The sequence below is a fragment of the Malaclemys terrapin genome, chromosome 7 (assembly GCF_027887155.1).
Source record: "Malaclemys terrapin pileata isolate rMalTer1 chromosome 7, rMalTer1.hap1, whole genome shotgun sequence".
In the NCBI taxonomy this organism is placed as follows: Eukaryota; Metazoa; Chordata; order Testudines; family Emydidae; genus Malaclemys; species Malaclemys terrapin.
In genome coordinates, this window is record NC_071511.1 from 33,479,196 (window position 1) to 33,497,578 (window position 18,383).

An 18,383-nucleotide genomic window follows, 5' to 3' on the forward strand; every position below is an offset into this window, starting at 1 on the left:
CCTTATGAGTCAGCAGGACTTGTAGGGGCATGCCTATGGACAGGGGACTCCAAGGTTTTTCCATGCCCTGTGCTATGAGTTTGTGTTTGGGACAAAGGAAATACTAAACACATGGTAAAGGATATAAAAGACAACTGCATCATCTCCATCTTGTCTTCAATCCTGCTTCCCACCTCTGGAGTAATTTCTCTACAAATTTAAGCTCTGAACAAAGGACTGAATGACCCATCCAAGCTGTGGATGTGTTCCAGAGGGACTTTCAAGCCAGCAAATTCACCAATACTGCTCAGAACCTGATATATGGACTTTGAAGTCTCTGTATGTATCTGATTGTGTTACCATTTAAAAACTCCTTCTTGTCCTTTCTTTTTTCTTTATAATAAACGTTTAGTTTTAGACACTAAAGGATTGGCTGGCAGCGTGGTATTTTGGGTAAGATCCAAACTAATATTGACCAACATACAATCCAAGAGAAGTGGTCTCCCTCAGCGACACATTTACACATCAACCTGCTTGAATTATGCACGGTTCGCAATGCATGCAACCATTTCCTCCCAGTAATATGGAACAAAACAATAAGAGTCATGATGGACAACATTGCATGTATGTTCTACATAAACCGACAGGGCGGAGCACGATCTCGCTCCCTATGCACAGAAGCCATAAAACTATGGAACTGTTGCATAAAACACAACATCACCATTACAGCATCAGACCTACTGGATCAGCAGAACATGACAGTGGACACATTAAGCAGACAGTTTCCCCAAGAACATGAATGGGAACTGAACAACAACAGAATACAACACATATTCCACATGTAGGGGTTCCTACACATTGACCTATTCGCAACAGCATGAAACAACAAATGGCCAAGGTTTTGCTCACTAGCAGGACTGGGAACACAATTCCTAAGGGATGTCTTCCTCATCAGATGAAACACCCTCTCCTGTAGCATTCCCACTGACATAGTTAATCTCCAGGGTAATACATAAGATATGAAACAACGAAGCCAAGGTCACACTTATAGTCCCGACATGGCCCAGACAGACATGGTTCCCATACCTGGGATGCATGGCGATCTGCGCACCATATACTCTCCCGCTGCAATAGGATCTTCTCTCACAAGATGAAGATCGAGTCCTCCATCCGGACCTGGAGAAACTTCACCTGAAGGCATGGCTCCTCCATGGCTCCAACACAAAGAATTTACCTGCTTGGAACAGGTTAAACAGGTATTACTAAACAGAAGAAAGACATCCACTTGTGCAACATACCTACAGAAATGGAAGAGGTTGTCCATGTGGCGCAGAAACAAACACATTACTGCACTTACAGCACCACTTCATTTGATCTTGAAGTACATATTAGAACTGAAACAATCAGGACTTACCATAAGTACAGTTAAAGTACACCTAGCAGCCATAATTGCTTTCCATCATAAGATCAATGGTGTCTCAATATTCACACACCCAATCACAAAGCATTTCCTCACAGGTATAACCCAGAAATACTCAACCCCACACCAGCATGGGATCTAAACCTGGGCCTTAGAGGCCTTACCAAAACACCATTCGAACCACTCATGACTTGTTCTCTACTACACCTCTCAATGGAGGTAGCCTTCCTGGTCACAATTACTTTTGCGCAAAGAATAAGTGAAATAGGGGCTGTCATGGCCCACACTCCATCTACCGTATTCTTCAAAGACAAAGTGACACTACTATCACACCCAAAATTTGTTCCCAAGATATCATCATCCTTTCATCTCAACCAACCTATTCGCTTACCTACGTTTTACCCTAACCCGCATGGGACTACACAAGAGACAATCTACACTCTCTAGATGTTAGACTTGCATTAGCATTTTACCTAGATAGAATGAAACCATTCCAAAAATCACCGAGACTGTTCATCTCCACAACTGAACTATTAAAGGGATCTGCAATATTAAAACAAAGACTTTCAAAATGGATCTCCAATTGCATCCACCTATGCTATCAACAGCAAAAAAGGGAGCCCCCAACGGGGATCAGAGCCCATTTGACAAGATCAATATCAACCTCAACAGCCTTTTTGAATAAGGTACCACTCACAGAGCTATGTCGAGCCACCACTTGGGCATCCGAACACACATTCATTAATCTCTACGCAGTAATGCAAAGCTCAGGCTCAGATGCAATACTAGGCCGAATGGTGCTAGTGTCAACGATGCATTGAACACCGCAGCCCATCCATCCACAGTAGGGCACTGCTTTACAGTCACCTGAAGTGGAGCATCCACAGGGAAAGCACGCAAAGAAGAAGAGAGGGTTACTCACCTCGTGCAATAACTGAGGTTCTTCGAGATGTGTCCCCCTGTGGGTGTTCCACTACCCACCTTCCTCCCCTCTATTTCGGAGTTCGCATTAAAGACTCTGTGGTAGAAAAACAACAAGATGCATCCGAAGAAGTGAGGTTTTTACCCACGAAAGCTTATGCCCAAATAAATGTTTTAGTCTTTAAGGTGCCACCAGACTCCTTGTTGTTTTTGTAGATACAGACTAACACGGCTACCCCCTGATACATGGTAGAAAAGGAACTGAAGGGGTCAGGCCATGTACATGCTAGATGAAGCGCTAATGGCACTGCGAGACAGCTACTGCGCATGCACATCCTGACCAGGCATTGCTACCGAAAACCTCCCATCAGCTGGCGCCGGGATGCACCGACACCTGAAGTGGAGCACCCACAGAGATACTCATCTCGAAAAACCTCAATTACTGCACAATGTGAGTAACCCTCTCATTCCTCTTTTCTGAGATATGCTTTTACTATAGACAGGCGTTTGGTAAAAGCCCAGGGAGCTAAGGACAAGTCAAAGAGAAGCCCGGTGTACTGATAATGCTGATCTGTCATTACAAATCTCAGAAACTTACTGTGGCTTGGGAAAATCACTACAAGGAAGTAAGCGTCCTGAAGATTGAGGGCAGCAAGCCAGTCATTGTGATTCAAAGCGGGGAGAATAGTAGTTAGCATGACCATGTGGAATCTCATATAATTGATGTACTTGTTGAGACGCAGACTGAGGATAGATCGCACTCTCCTCCCTTGGACTTGGGGAGCAGGAAGTACGGTGAGTAGAATCCCTTTCTCCAGTTCCGAAGGGGAACCTCCTCTCTGGCCCCTGAAACGTGGAAAGAGTGTTCAAAATCTTATCTACTATTAATAATAAACTAAACGTAAGGGTACTGCTAAGCTAGCCACAACTAACAAATATATACAGAAAAATCACAGCGCTGTGGAATAAAGCCTGAGGGGAAAACCACTCTGAGCACTCTGACTCAAGCCATGGAAGGTGAGAAGGAACTAGGGAAGGGTGTAGTGAAGCCCTTAAATATCCAGGGGAGAGGCTAAGGGGTCAGGTGGTGCAAGCGCTGCCCCAAGTGTACTGTTAGGTAAAGTTCTCTGGCTTTGGTGCACTGGGCACACACTGACCTGAGCAGAATACACATCTGCAACCACTCTGTGGGATAGCTACCCAAAATGCACTTGTACTGCCAGGCATGCTGCAGAGAGCACCGTACTTAGCTGTGGGGAGCAGTGCAGTCAGTTCTGCATGGCTGCTTTTGCATCAGTTCAGCCTCCCCTACCCAGTTCTCCAGTATAGCCAGGTTGGCAGAACTGTCCCCTACTCATCAGACTTAATGAGGGTAACTTTCAACAGCAGGTACCTGAGGATGTCAACCCAGCCTGGCTTGCTGCATGTGACTTACCAACAGCTAGCCAGAAGCTATCACAGAAAGAGGCATCTGACAGCATCAATTCTGTCGATTCAGAGCCGGGTAAGAAAATGTCCAGAGGACACACATTCCCTTTGCACACACACACAGAGCTCCTCTAGGTGATGGTCACCCAGACGCCCCACAAATGCTCTTTCCGGTGATCACACTGGGGCTTGGATCCAGCCACCTTTGTACTAGGAAAGTAGATGAACAGGCCAGCAGTTCATAGAACAACCACAATCATATCACCTGTTATTCTTTGCATGACTGAATTAGGGCCCCTATTGCACAGACCCTCCCCAACTGAGATCAGACTCACATCAGACTGAGCACTGCGTAGACCCACAGTGAGAGACAATCAGAATAGACATTCTGGGAAACAGAGGCACCGAGAGGGGAAGGGACTTGACCAAGGTCATGCCGCAGGCCAGTGGCAGAGCTGGGAATAGAGCCCAAGAGTCCTGTGCCCTGCTCCCTGGGCTGGGTTGTCTTTACCCTTAACATCCCTTAATATCTTATTCCTTTCTCTAACCCCCTCACCTTCCCTTCCCCACCGAGCAGCCCCACGATGGCTCTGAGATCATTTTCCTGTGCAGTTTCTATTTCCCTTACCACAGCACTGGAGTTGATTGAATGGCCTGCTCTTGTCTGCATTTACACACGCTCACAGTGGATTTTGCCCACCATTCGTCCATAGATTTCATGGACAGTGACCATTCTGATCATCAGGCATGACCCCCTGTATCAAACAAGCCAGAGAACCTCACCTAGTGATTCCTGCATTCAGCATCGATCCAGTGGTGGAGCTAGAACATATAATTCAGGGAGTCATCCGGCTGGATGTAAAGCTGCTAAGGGATGGAGAATCCCAACCAGGGGGAGCTGCCCCGATAGGAAATCTCCCTCCTGGCTAAACATTTTCCCCTTATTCCTAGTGTGAATTTATTCAGCCTTCCAGCTGCTGGCTCTGCTCAGTCTGTTTCTACCAGATTCACGAGCCCCCTAGGATTACATGCAGCCTTTTACAAGCCTGGCAAAGAGGTCCCATTCGCCTACAGCATGGTATCAGACACTGGGTAACTAGCTCTGCAGCATTTCCCAGCGATAGAACAGTATGACAGTTATCGCAAGAGCATCATGTTCATTTTATGTTTACAGCCTCTCTGCTGGACAGAGTTGACTTGTGGGGAGAAATGAGTGAAACTAAGAGGAGGAAGACAGCAACCATAGAGAACAATGCAGGTGAGGCTCTGGAGCAAGAGCCACCGGGTGGCTTGCAGGAGAGGACAGACAATCTCATGACAGACTTTGGCAGCCAGCTGAGTTTTTGCCTATGGAGTCCCAAGAAAGGAACAGATGCCAGCATGTTCCTAAGTGAAAGAGAGAAAGGCTTTACAGCTGTATCAGAGGACGGAGCCAGAAGCAGTGAGAATCTGTGGCAGGTTGGTCCGGGAAGAAGCTCTCCAGAAATCAAACTCAGTTTGAGTAAAAGGGAAGGGCCAAACTGGATGGCACCCACAAGGCCATGTTCTCCAGTATTGAGGAGTGGTGTGGCCTGGAGGAAGGCGCATGGGCTTCAGAAGCAATTGGTGCTGAGTTCTAATATGCCTTCCCTCTCTACCTCACTTTCCCTGTCTGCAAAATGGGGATAGCACTAATCCAACTACCAGAGGGAGCTGTGGCTACAGGTATGAATGTTTGGAAAGCATTTTGAGAGGCTTAGATAGAAGGGCTAAGGATTATCAATCAGGAGTAATACATAAACATGGCTATGGGGATTCTTTTCAAAAATCCTTCTAGACTATGCAAATGTCTGGGTTTGGTTTTCAGAGGAGAGCAAGGTGGGCTGGGAGTCTGGAGCTCAGAGAGCACAGTGGAGGGGGGCCTAGTGGGTTAGAGTACACGTGCAGGGACTGGGAATCAGGACTCCTGGGTTCTAGTCCCAGCTCTGGGAGGGGAGTGAGGGTCTAATGGTTAGAGTGGGGAGGGTGGGAGCCAGGATTCCAGGAGCCCACTGAGATCTGTGGGAATCACATACACTTAGTATCTTGGCCAAATGGGGCCCTGTTTAGCCCAAGGGAAAGATTGGAAGTTCTTTGGGGTGGATACTTCCATTTACTGTTTGAAAAAGGCACCAGTCTTTGTGGTGCCAGGCTCTTGGTAGCCCAGCATGAGAAGCCTGAATTTGAGGGTGATGGCCAAGCACTGTCTGGAAATCAGGGTCGTTACAGCATCTCTAGTTGGATGCTCAAAAAAATGAGGCACCTGATGTCACTCTGCTTTGGAAAAGTTTGGCCTAGATGTGTGAGCAGTACCTGGCATGGGAGGACATGGGCTCCAGGTGCTGCTGTAACCTCCCTCGCCAGTGGGGAGGCTTCTCTGCTCCTGTCTAGTCACAGACCAACGCCTGTCTGTATTTGTCCCACAGGGCGACCACTTGTGGCTGCAAGAGATTTCCAACCTTTCTGAATGGACGTCCTGAAATGGAGATGCCCTTAGCCAAAGGTATGACAACTGCTGTGCTCCCCCATGCAAACAAAGCCAAATAAAGACCATCCATTCAATGGGGTTCTTGTTCTTTATTGTTGGATGGCAGTAAGGCCTAGGAGCCCCGATATGCACTAGGACACCTCTGTGCTAGGCACTGTACAAAAATGGAACAAAGTTGGTCCCTTGCCTCAAAGAGCTGACACTCTTGTATTAGAAGGAGGGAGGGCGGATGGCTTTGTGGTCAAGGGACATGACAGTGGTGCAGGACTCCTGGGTTCTTCTTTGAGCATATGTCTTGTGGGAGCTCCACCATAGGATGTTTGTGCCTGTGTGCTCTTGATTGGAGACTGCAAAGTAGTGCTCGCGGGCCTGCCCCTGTGCAGAACACCCTCATGCTCTGAATGAGTGGTGGTGGGCTCAGGTCCTCCTCAACTGCTGGCCGCTCAAGACAGAGTCTTTGCTGTTAATTTCTCACTTTTGTTTCATCTCATGAAAGTCCGTCTTTATTTTTGTTTCATAGTTATTTACTGTTCTTTTTTTGTGGAGGGGGTTTTCTGCCTCCTTCTTCTGGAACCTTTGTTTGTGCTGGAGAACAATTTGTTATGCCTAAGACCCCAGGGTTTAAGCCCTGACAGACCTGCTACAATTTTTTTCCCCCAACAGTGACGGACACTTGAGTTGCCTATGGTGTTTGGGGGACTCCCATATCCCCTCATAGTGTAAGGTCTGTCTGGGATTTAAGGGCAGAGCAAAAAAAAGATAGGGAGGCTAAACTAAAACACCTCTTAAGGGAATATGGCCTAGCTCTGGAGGGGTCTACTTCCTCCACCGTACATCAGCCTCAACATTGCACACCACTCTGGTCACTAGTCCAGCCTCATCTGTGACCACAGACACAAAAACCTCAAAGAGGAAGAAGCACACTTTCCCAACCAGAGAAATGAAGAAAAAGGATAGGTCACCCCATAAGACCCACTCTTGGGAGATCTCACATCCCTTAAAGGGTACCGTAGATGCTCCAGTTGAGTGAGGTACCGAGGTGTTGGTACTGTGTAAGAAGCCTTGTCTGGATAAGCACTCTACCGGACAACCTACCGCAGCAGCACTGCCTGATCCTACATGGCACCATGATACACAGAGGGCTACTGTACATCCCTCGGTACTGGCTTCTTACTCAAGCTCTGAAGTAAGACAGGACCTTGCATTCACCTTGGTACCGCAGCAGTCTCCATCTCACTGGTCCACAATTTCACCTCCAGTACTGACTCAAGCCTTGAGTACAGGCTAGTACAGCCCTCTGGTTCCTTCTAGGTTTCTATCATCTGAAGATCTCATCATTTTGGATTAGCCTGAATCTCCATTACTACGGAGTGCTATCAGAGCCCCCTCACCGGTGCTGCTTAGACACCTGCAGGCTGAAACCCGCCCAAGTCTTCAGCAGTCAGCACTGGTCATTATGCCTGAGGCACCATCTCAAGAGATGAATTATCAGACTTTGAGGTCTCAGTACGGGAATCCTGGTACTGTGCCATCCAGCTCCCAGGAATCCCTCTATTGAGAAAGATCCTAGAGAATCTGACAGGCACTGCAGACTCAGGGAGAATGATTGTTGGGGACCCTTTCCCTATCCCCCCCAATGTGATTACTGGGATCCTTGAAGCCAGTTTGGTGACCAGTTTTATAGAATGCCAAGAAGAGATTACAGGCACCCTCCGGTACTGTCCCATCCACGACCAACAGTTGTCCATCCCCCAGTACCATGCTCTTCTTCAGTACTGAATGATACAGAGCAGGAGCCAGAACCTCAAACTGAGGAGGTCTGGCCTCCTTCAGTCAAGTCCTCTTCATCTCCAGATGAGGTAGTAATGCCACCACTGCCCACCTATGTTGATGCTTTTAAAACATTCCAGGACCTCATGAAGAGGCTGGCAGACTCCAAATCCCACTAAAGGAAGTCCAAGAGTCACAACATTCTTTGGTAGACATCTTGAATATTAATCCTCAAGGGAAGTTTGCCTTACTTGTAATGAGGCATTACTATCCCCTGCACGTACACTGGGGCAAACACCAGCCACAATTCCACCATTTGTAAGAGATCTGACAAAAAGTACTACATCCCATCAAAGGGAATTCATAGATTCATAGATTCTAGGACTGGAAGGGACCTCAAGAGGTCATCGAGTCCAGTCCCCTGCCCGCATGGCAGGACCAAATACTGTCCAGACCATCCCTGATAGACATTTATCTAACCTACTCTTAAATATCTCCAGAGATGGAGATTCCACAACCTCCCTAGACAATTTATTCCAGTGTTTAACTACCCTGACAGTTAGGAACTTTTTCCTAATGTCCAACCTAGACCTCCCTTGCTGCAGTTTAAGCCCGTTGCTTCTTGTTCTATCCTTAGAGGCTAAGGTGAACAAGTTTTCTCCCTCCTCCTTATGACACCCTTTTAGATACCTGAAAACTGCTATCATGTCCCCTCTCAGTCTTCTCTTTTCCAAACTAAACAAACCCAATTCTTTCAGCCTTCCTTCATAGGTCATGTTCTCAAGACCTTTAATCATTCTTGTTGCTCTTCTCTGGACCCTTTCCAATTTCTCCACATCTTTCTTGAAATGTGGTGCCCAGAACTGGACACAATACTCCAGCTGAGGCCTAACCAGAGCAGAGTAGAGCGGAAGAATGACTTCTCGTGTCTTGCTCACAACACACCTGTTAATACATCCCAGAATCGTGTTTGCTTTTTTTGCAACAGCATCACATTGTTGACTCATATTTAGCTTGTGGTCCACTATAACCCCTAGATCCCTTTCTGCCGTACTCCTTCCTAGACAGTCTCTTCCCATTCTGTATGTGTGAAACTGATTTTTTCTTCCTAAGTGGAGCACTTTGCATTTGTCTTTGTTAAACTTCATCCTGCCCTTGCCCCTGCCTCGCTCCAGCTGGGAACCAATCCTTCCCCCCCACCGTGCCCAGCTGTCAGGGGGGGATAAAAATCAATTACTTTAAAAAAAATCTGATTTTTTTAATTTAAATAGTTTTTCCCCTCAAAAATCCAATCTAAAGATATCTTAATTAAAACTACATTATATCATGGAATAGGGATTATAAATTCTGATTCTATAGTATGAGACAATATTTTTCATGTAATGTTTAAAAAAAGTTTTGTAAATGAGTTCTAATAGTTCATGGCTTGTTATGCAGACAAAACTATACAGGATCATTTCAGGGGGCAAGGCAAAGATGCCACGTTTATTATGATAATCTGATCTATAACCACTAGCTAATACCTTAATACTTATATATATACACACACATACATACACACACACACACGCACACACCAGATGTTCTGCAGCTGCTGTATAGTTACCAGTCCTGAACATAGCTTGAGTTCGTGGCTTGAGTTCGCAGCTTGGGATCGTAGCTTGTGGCAGCTAACTGGCCAGGAAAGCCGGGCACAAGATAGGGCTGGGTCTGCCCTTCCATGTTGGCAGCAGAACGTTACCCTTCCAAGTCTTCCATCTCACCCATCCTTTTTGTAGGCTTTAGTTTGAATCCAGAGTCTATAGGTCTTGCTGTGTCACGCTGCCTCTGGGTTCGGGGTGATTGATTACCCATCAATTGCAGACATGACTTTCAGCCTCGGACCTGGCTTTGATCTTCCTTCTGTTGTACTTTTGTTCTTTTCTTCTTAGGGTGGACTCTTCTTACTTTGTTAGGGCTCTTGTCTGCATCTTCAGCCGTTGGTGTTTGAACTCTGTTTCATCAGGACAGGCTGGTGCTGGAGGTTGATTCCATCATCCATACATACCTCATTCACACATCTAAACTAAACTAATAAGGTTGCAGCAGCAAGCTTTTACAAAATGGAGTAAGCATTGTAAAATGGAGTTTGAATGACAATATGGCAAACAATGAACAGAAGTTACAATACTGAAGCAGTGCAAGTCTCAGTGATTTAAGCAGGAATTGGATTGATTGTGACACTTACAAGGGCAACTGTCTGAACAGCTATGGCTCTTAACAAGCATCTTAATTGTCAATTAGCCAGTTATTGGGGTAACCGGTTTTATGAATGAATGTTGTTTCATTCATAAAACTTTACTTATTAAGTTACATTAATAAAGTGAACAATTAAAAACAATTTCATTCATCAGTTCTACAGGCATAGGGAACCAATCTTATGGGGTTCCACAGACTTCTGTATAGATTATTTAGGTTAATTTTTCTATCTACCCAATGGGACTCAGTGCTCAGTCTAGAAGATACGATCAGAGATGCTTAGTTTTGCAGTTCTCAAACTGTGGATTTGTCTCTCCAGAGGTAACATGCTTGTTAACAGCAAAAAATGTTTTAAAATAAATAAATAAATAATGTATAGAGGTGAGAAATAACAGACCTCAACTCTATTGTCCCTCTGTAAATTTGTGTACACAGGGTCAACCCCTTACCTCTCTTTAAAAGTGAAAAATTTCAAAAAGTTCAATGAATAGAAGATTGTTGGGGGCAGAAGAGATCTGGACAAGGAGAAGAAGTCGGGAGAAAAATGTGAGAAGCGAGGGACATATGCTTTTTTATTAAAATATTATGTTTGCTGTTGAAGGAAAAAAATCCAGAATACTTAACATTGTTGTTTTAGTTAAATAAAACAATTTAAATGTCTGTCTGGTGATGTTCTCCTCCTCATACAGCCTGGCAAGAAAATCCTCCAAATATAAATGATTGACCTCTTGAATTGGAGATAGTTCACCTCCCAATGACTTCATAAATATCTGCTTCAATTATCTTTGGTAAATGAAATAACCAAACAATCATTCATTTTCTGATATAGCTGTAAAACTCATCTGAAAAGTTTTCAAAATAAATCACAGTTTAAAAATGTATAGTGTGTACCTTCTAAAAATGAAACCTAAATCTATCTCTGAGTTGTGAAGAATATGTTTTAAGGTTATAACAACCAACAAGAATGGACTTTTATGTAGAAACCCATGATTAAATCGAGTCTTCCTAACTAGTGATTTAAATCATGATTAAATCAAATCCACCCTGTCCGCTGTGCTCTTGCCCCTGACCTCTTCATTCCCCAGGGAGGCCCACAAATATGTTTGGCGCCAGGCCCACAAAAAGTTAATCCAGCCCTGCCCCTGTATACGGTGTTTCATAAAGATAAGGTCTAGCTCTGCCCATGTCCTTCGTTCCTCCCCAAGGTGGTCTCAGCCTATCATATGAGCCAGGACATTTTCCTTCTGGTACTCTGTCCCAAGCCTCACGCGTCTAGTGAGGAGCACCATCTTCACATGCTAGATGTGAGAGGGGCCCTGGCTTTTTACCTGGAACGGACAAAAGCATTCAGGAAGTCTACACAGCTGTTTATTGCCACGGCCAAACAAATGAAGGGTTGGCCGATCTCCACTCAGTGGCTCTCCAGCTGGATTACTTCATGTATCCGTACTTGTTACGACCTGGCGGGAGTTCCCCCGCCACCAACTGTAAGAGTGCACTCGACAAGGGCACAAGCCTCTTCGGCCACCTTTCTAGCGCACGTCCCTATTCAGGACATTTGTAGAGCTGCAACAAGATCATCAGTACACACGTTCACCTCACATTATGCAATCATCTCTGAAACCAGGGAGGACGGTGGGTTCGTTAGGGCAGTGCTCCGTCCCGAGTGTCTGTGAACTCCTACCCAGCCTCCAACAGTTATATCTTGGGAATCACCTACTGTGGAATGCACATGAGCAATCACTCGAAGAAGAAAAGACAGTTACCTTTTCCGTAACTGGGTGTTCTTCAAGATGTGTTGCTCATGTCCATTCCACATCCTGCCTTCCTTCCCCACTGTTGGAGTTGTCCGGCAAGAAGGAACTGGGGCTGGGGGTAGCATGCAGCGCCTCTTATACCGCACCATGGTGACACCACTCCAGGGGTTGCTAGGGGCGCTCCCCTACTGGTACTGCTAAGGGAAAAACCTCCAGCACTGGTGCACGTGGCAAGCACGCACACCTACTATGGAATGGACATGAGCAACACATCTCAAAGAACATCGGTTACGGAAAAGGTAACTGTCTTTTTCCCACCCTAGCCCTAACTCCTTAGTGGTGGATGTACAACTTTGTACAAAGTACAACTTTGCCACATATTCAAAATGTACACCCTTTATTGAACATTTGCCACAAGACCAGAGAAACCAGTTTCAGTCCATCATTGTGGAGGGACAGTTGGTCACAAAAACCTCCATCCAAGCTGCTTTAAATGCCACCAACACAACCTCCATATCCATGGACCACAGCAGTGGTCATGAGAAGAGCATCTTGGTTCCAGTCCTTGGGTTTTCTGAGAGAAGTACAGTCCAAGTTGAGGCTCTCCCCTTTGAAGGACCCAGGCTCTTCTGTGAGCATACAGACTGCTGTCTCCATGCCCTCAAGAAGTCCAGGGCTACGCTGCAGTCACTGGGAATCTACATGCCTGCAACAAAAAGATGATTTAGTAGGACTCAGTCTGCCCAAAGATCCAAGTCATTCCAGTCCCATCAGCAGTCAACCTTTCCAAAGCCTCAGAAGACCTTCAGGAGAAGGGGCAAGCAGCAGAAACAAGGACTACCCAACCCTTCTCAATCGTCAGTTTTGACACCTCAGCCAAGGACATCAATCAATCCACATCATTGGATTCCCCTTTGTGCAGTTTTTCCCCCCTTTAGAGATTGACTGTCCCACTTTACCTGCCTGGGAACTCCTTACCTCAAACAAGTGGATACTGATAGTTGTCTATCCACTTCCATTCTATCCCCCATACCACCCCACATTCCCCTTCAGGAACCCCCCTTCAGGGACCCGCTCTCACCATAGGCGCTGACTCCGTGGGTGTTCCAGCCCTGGAGCACCCACCAGCAGCCAGCTCCTCTCCCCCTCCCCATTCCCACCCACCGGCCGCCCTGCTGATCAACTCCTCCCCTTCCCTCCCAGCTGTTCTGCGGTGTGCAGGAGGCACTGGGAGGGAGCGGGAAGAGCGGGGATGGGGCACGCTCAGGAGAGGGGGGTGGAAAGAGGTGGAGCAGGGGTGGGGCCTTGGGGGAAAGGATGGAGTGGGGAAGGGCCAGGAGTGGAGCAGGGGCAGGAAGAGTTACGCCAAGAGTGGGGGCTTGGGGGAAGGGGAGGAGTTGGGGCAGGGTCTGGGGCTCAGCAGGGGTTGAAGACCCCTGGAGAAAATCAGAAGCTGGGGTCTGTGCCTCTCACAAAAAGCTCTCAAGGCAAGAGGTCTTATCCCTTCTCCTTCTGGAGGCAGTAGAGCTGATTCCAACAGAGTTTGTTGGGAAAGGATTCTGTTCCAACTACTTCCTAGTTCCCAAGAGAGTCAGAGGGTAGAGACCAATCCTTGATCTCAGGAACTTAAATAAGTCTAGCACAACACTTCAGAGTGGTGACATTAGCTACCATTCTCCTATCCTTGGATCCAGGAGACTGGTTCGTTGCCCTCAACCTTCAAGATGCCTACTTTCATGTAGTCATTCACCCATCGCACAACTGCTTCCTGTGCTTTCTAGTAGGAACAAATCAATATGAATATTGAGTTCTTCCCTATGGACTCTTCACAGCTCCAAGAGTGTTTACAAAGGTCCTTTTCGTAGTAGCAGCTTGCCTTCATCAATTTGGATCTCAGTATTCCCATATTTGGATGACTGGTAGATCAGGGGTTGAGCACCCCAAGAGGTCCAGTCGGCTATGACTAAGGCATTAACCTTGTTCCAATCATGAGGACTTAGTATAGATTTTTTGTAATTGATGCAAACTCCGATACAAAGGATAAACTTCATAGGAGCTATTCTGGACTCCACAACAGCAAAAGCCTACCTACACGGCGAGAGATTTTCCACCCTCTCAGGTGGAATCTCAGTCCTACAGTTGAACTCACAAACTACCGTGAGAGCTTGTCTTCAGCTCTTGGCCTACATGTCCGCCTCCAAGTTTGTTACTTCCTATGCAAGACTATGCCTCAGATGTCTCCAGATGTGGTTAAGAACAGTATATACCCCAAACAGACACAACTCCACTCTGACACTGGCAAACCAGGGGGCAGCTCTTGTCCAAGACTTTAGACCTCAGCTAAGCACTGACACATTCATTCCTGGAAATCAGTCCATCTTACCTGTTAGTATGGTTAAGATGGGTATTGAACTTGTATGAATGTGTTTAGTCTCTATGGAATGCTTGTAAGTTGATATATGCATTAATTTCACCTTTAATGTCTGTATCTCATGCTATACGGTGATATGTAATTTTGCTTTATAATTGTAAAAATGCTTGCTCTGAACCTGTGAACCCAGTCATGAGGAATGGTCCACCACCCATAAAGACTGACCATCAAGACGGACTATCAAAACTAAATGGGCCATGTAGAACATCATGATACAAAGACTTGGTGTAAGCATATGAACTCACCCCTGCGGCGCCTCCTCCTGGTCTCTCAGGGAGCGCCCTCTGCAGGCCAGTGATCCACCACAGCTTGGCCTCCTGTGTCCCTCCCAGACTCCAGTGCCCCATTATCTGGAGTGCTGCCCCCTGGCAGTAACCCCTCACTCTCAGGGTCTCCCCTCCCCAGGGACCACAACCCCCTAATCCCACCTTGCCTCAGCCGGTGGCTACTGCCAGTCAGCAATGAGCCCCCGCTTCCTGGGGCAGACTGCAGTTAAGTATAAGAGCCACTCATCACAAGCAAGGGGGTAGGACCTGCTGTCTTCCTCTACCACCCAGTACCTCAGGGGTGGGCCTAGGACCAGGCCCTGCATCCTGGAGCTCCCCTGCCCTTTCCCCAGCCCTACTTTACTCCCAGTACCTTTGCTACCAACAGCCAGGCCCTGCTTCCTCCAAGACCGGAGAGAGCTACTCTAGCTCCAAGCTAGCAGCCTTTTATAAGGACCTGCTGTGCTCTGTTTGGGGCATGGCCCCAGCTGTGCCTGCTTTCTAAGCAGCCTGGGCTTTTCCTTATAGCCCCAGCCCTCTCCCAGGGCTGGCCTTAACCCTGTCAGGGCTGGAGTGGGTAACCACCCTGCTACACTTACCTCTCTGACCCATGAAGGTGCTACTGCAAGAAAACCAGTCCCAGCAGCTTGAATGCTGGAAGAAGGGGATAAAGCAGGGACACAGGAACATTTTCTCTCCCTTTTTGCTGTTTGGACTCTCACAGGGCTGGAGTTAGGAAACAGAAGCAGAGATCCCCACAGTCAACCTGGGGGAGGGAGGGTGAGAACATAAGAACGGCCATAGTGGATCAGATCAAAGGTCCATCTAGCCCAGTGTCCTGTCTTCCAACAGTGGCCAATGCCGGGCATAGGCACCAACTTCTGCTCCTGCCGGTGGGTGCTCGACCCCCTTCTGCCTCCAGCCCCGCCCCGACTGCACCCCTTCCATGAAGCCTCACCCCTGTCCTGCCCCCTCCCCTGCCCCCATTCCAACCCCTTCCCCAAAGTCCCCTCCCTGCCCCTATTCCAACTCCTTCCCCAATACCTGCCATGGCCCTGCCTCTTCCCCGCCTCCTCCCCTGAGCGCACCATGTTCCCGCTCCTCCTCCCCCCTCCCAGAGCTTGCTACATTGCCAAATAGCTGTTTGGCGGCAGCTAGGCGAGAAGCGCTGGAAGGTAGGCAGAGGAGCAGGGATGCAGCATGCTTGTGGGGGAGGCGGAGGAGGAGATGGGGTGGGGGAGAGGGGAGCTTGGCTCCTGGTGGGTGCAGAGCACCCACTAATTTTTCCCCGTGGGTGCTCCAGCCCCAGAGCAGCCATGGAGTCGGCGCCTATGATGCCAGGTGCCCAAGAGGGAATGAATAGAATAGGTAATCATCAAGTGATCCATCCTGTCGCCCATTCCCAGCTTTTGGCAAAGAGAGGCTAGGGACACCATCCCTGCTAATCCTGGCTAATAGCCATTGATGGACCTATGCTCCATGAATGTATCTTTTTTTAACCCTGTTATAGTCTTGGCCTTCACAACATCCTCTGGCAAGGAGTTCCACAGGTTGACTGTGCATTGTGTGAAAAAATACTTCCTTTTGTTTGTTTTAAAGCTGCTGCCTATTAATTTAATTTGGTGACTAGGGCTGTCGATTAATCACTGTTAACTCATGCAATTAACTCAAAAAAATTAATCACAATTAAAAAAATTAATTGCAGTTTTAATCGCATTGTTAAACAATAGAATACCAATTAAAATGTATTAAATATTTTGGATGTTTTTCTACATTTTCATATATATTGTATTCTGTGTTGTAATTGAAATCAAAGTGTTTATTATTTTTTATTATAAATATTTGCACTGTAAAATTATAAACAAAATAAATAGTATTTTTCAATTCACCTCATACAAGTACTGTAGTACAATCTGTTCTGAAAGCGCAACTTACAAATGTAGATTTTTTTTTGTTACATAACTGCACTCAAAAACAAAACAATGTAAAACTTCAAAGCCTACAAGTCCACTCAGTCCTTTTTGTTCAGCCAATCGCTAAGACAAACAAGTTTATTTATATTTACAGGAGATAATGCTGCCCTTTTCTTATTTTCAATGTCACCAGAAAGTGAGAACAGGCATTTGCATGGCATTTTTGTAGCTGGCATTGCAAGGTATTTATGTGGTGGTTAAACACTGGAATAAATTGCCTAGGGAGGTTGTGGAATCTCCATCTCTGGAGATATTTAAGAGTAGGTTAGATAAATGTCTATCAGGGATGGTCTAGACAGTATTTGGTCCTGCCATGCGGGCAGGGGACTGGACTCAATGACCTCTCGAGGTCCCTTCCAGTCCTAGAATCTATGAATCTATGAATCTATATGCTAAAAATTCGTATGCCCTTCATGCTTTGGCCACCATTCCAGAGAACATGCTTCCATGCTGATGACGTTCGTTAAAAAAATAATACATTAATTAAATTTGTGACTGACATCCTTGGGGGAGAATTGTATGTCCCCTGCTCTGTTTTACCCACATTCTGCCATATATTCACGTTATAGCAGTCTCAGATGATGACCCAGCACATGTTGTTCATTTTAAGAACACTTTCACTGCAGATTTGAAAAAATGCAAAGAAGGTACCAATATGAGATTTCTAAAGATAGTTACAGCACTCGACCCAAGGTTTAAGAATCTGAAGTGCCTTACAAACTCTGAGAGAGATGAAGTGTGCAGCATGCTTTCAGAAGTCTTAAAAGAGCAACACTCCGATGCGGAAACTACAGAACCTGAACCACCAAAAAAGAAAATCAACTGTCTGCTGGTGGCATCTGACTCCGATGATGAAAATGAACATACGTCGGTCTGCACTGCTTTGCATTGTTATCAAGCAGAACCAGTCATTAGCATAAACATATGTTCCCTGGAATGGTGGTTGAAGCATGAAGGGACATATGAATCTTTAGTGCATCTGGCATGTAAATATCTTGCAACGCTGGCTACAACAGTGCTATGAGAACGCCTGTTCTCACTTTCAGGTGACATTGTAAACAAGAAACGGGCAGCATTATCTCCTGCAAATGTAAAAAAACTTGTTTGTCTGCGCAATTGGCTAAACAAGTACCGGTAGGACTGAGTAGACTTGCAGGCTCTAAAATTTTACATTGCTTTGTTTTTGAATGCAGTTTTTTTGTACATAATTCTACATTTTAAAGTTAAACTTTCATGATAAAGAGATTGCACTACAGTACTTGTATTAGGTGAATTGAAAAATACTATTTATTTTGTTTTTTTGTACAGTGCAAATACTTGCAATCAAAGATAAATATAAAGTGAGCACTGGACCTCTACATAGAGTGGTTCCGCAGACGTGCACAGGCTGAAATTGTGGACAAACATCACTTGTCCCATAACCTCAGCCGTACAGAACGCAATGCCATCCACCAGCCTCAGAAACAACTCTGATATTATAATCAAAGGGGCTGACAAAGGAGGTGCTGTAGTCATAATGAACAGGTCGGATTATGAACAGGAGGCTGCCAAGCAACTCTCCAAGACCACATTCTACAAGCCACTATCCTCTGATCCCACTGAGGAATACCAAAAGGAACTACACCATCTGCTCAAGAAATTCCCAGCTACAGTACGGGAACAAATCTACATGGACACACCCCCAGAACCCCGAC

General features: G+C 46.2%; 1 protein-coding gene across 1 annotated transcript in view; it reads left to right on the plus strand.

Moving 5' to 3' along the window:
• The window catches only part of C7H11orf80 (chromosome 7 C11orf80 homolog), a 61,041-nt gene extending 49,910 nt beyond the window's left edge, over positions 1-11,131 (plus strand). Inside the window, exons 14-17 of the mRNA XM_054033426.1 lie at positions 3,707-3,824; positions 4,923-5,206; positions 6,193-6,269; positions 10,698-11,131. Of these exons, the coding sequence (XP_053889401.1) occupies positions 3,707-3,824; positions 4,923-5,206; positions 6,193-6,246 (456 nt within the window). The 3' untranslated portion in view covers positions 6,247-6,269; positions 10,698-11,131. The remainder of the gene's footprint in view (positions 1-3,706; positions 3,825-4,922; positions 5,207-6,192; positions 6,270-10,697) is intronic.
• Positions 11,132-18,383: the final 7,252 nt, after the last annotated feature.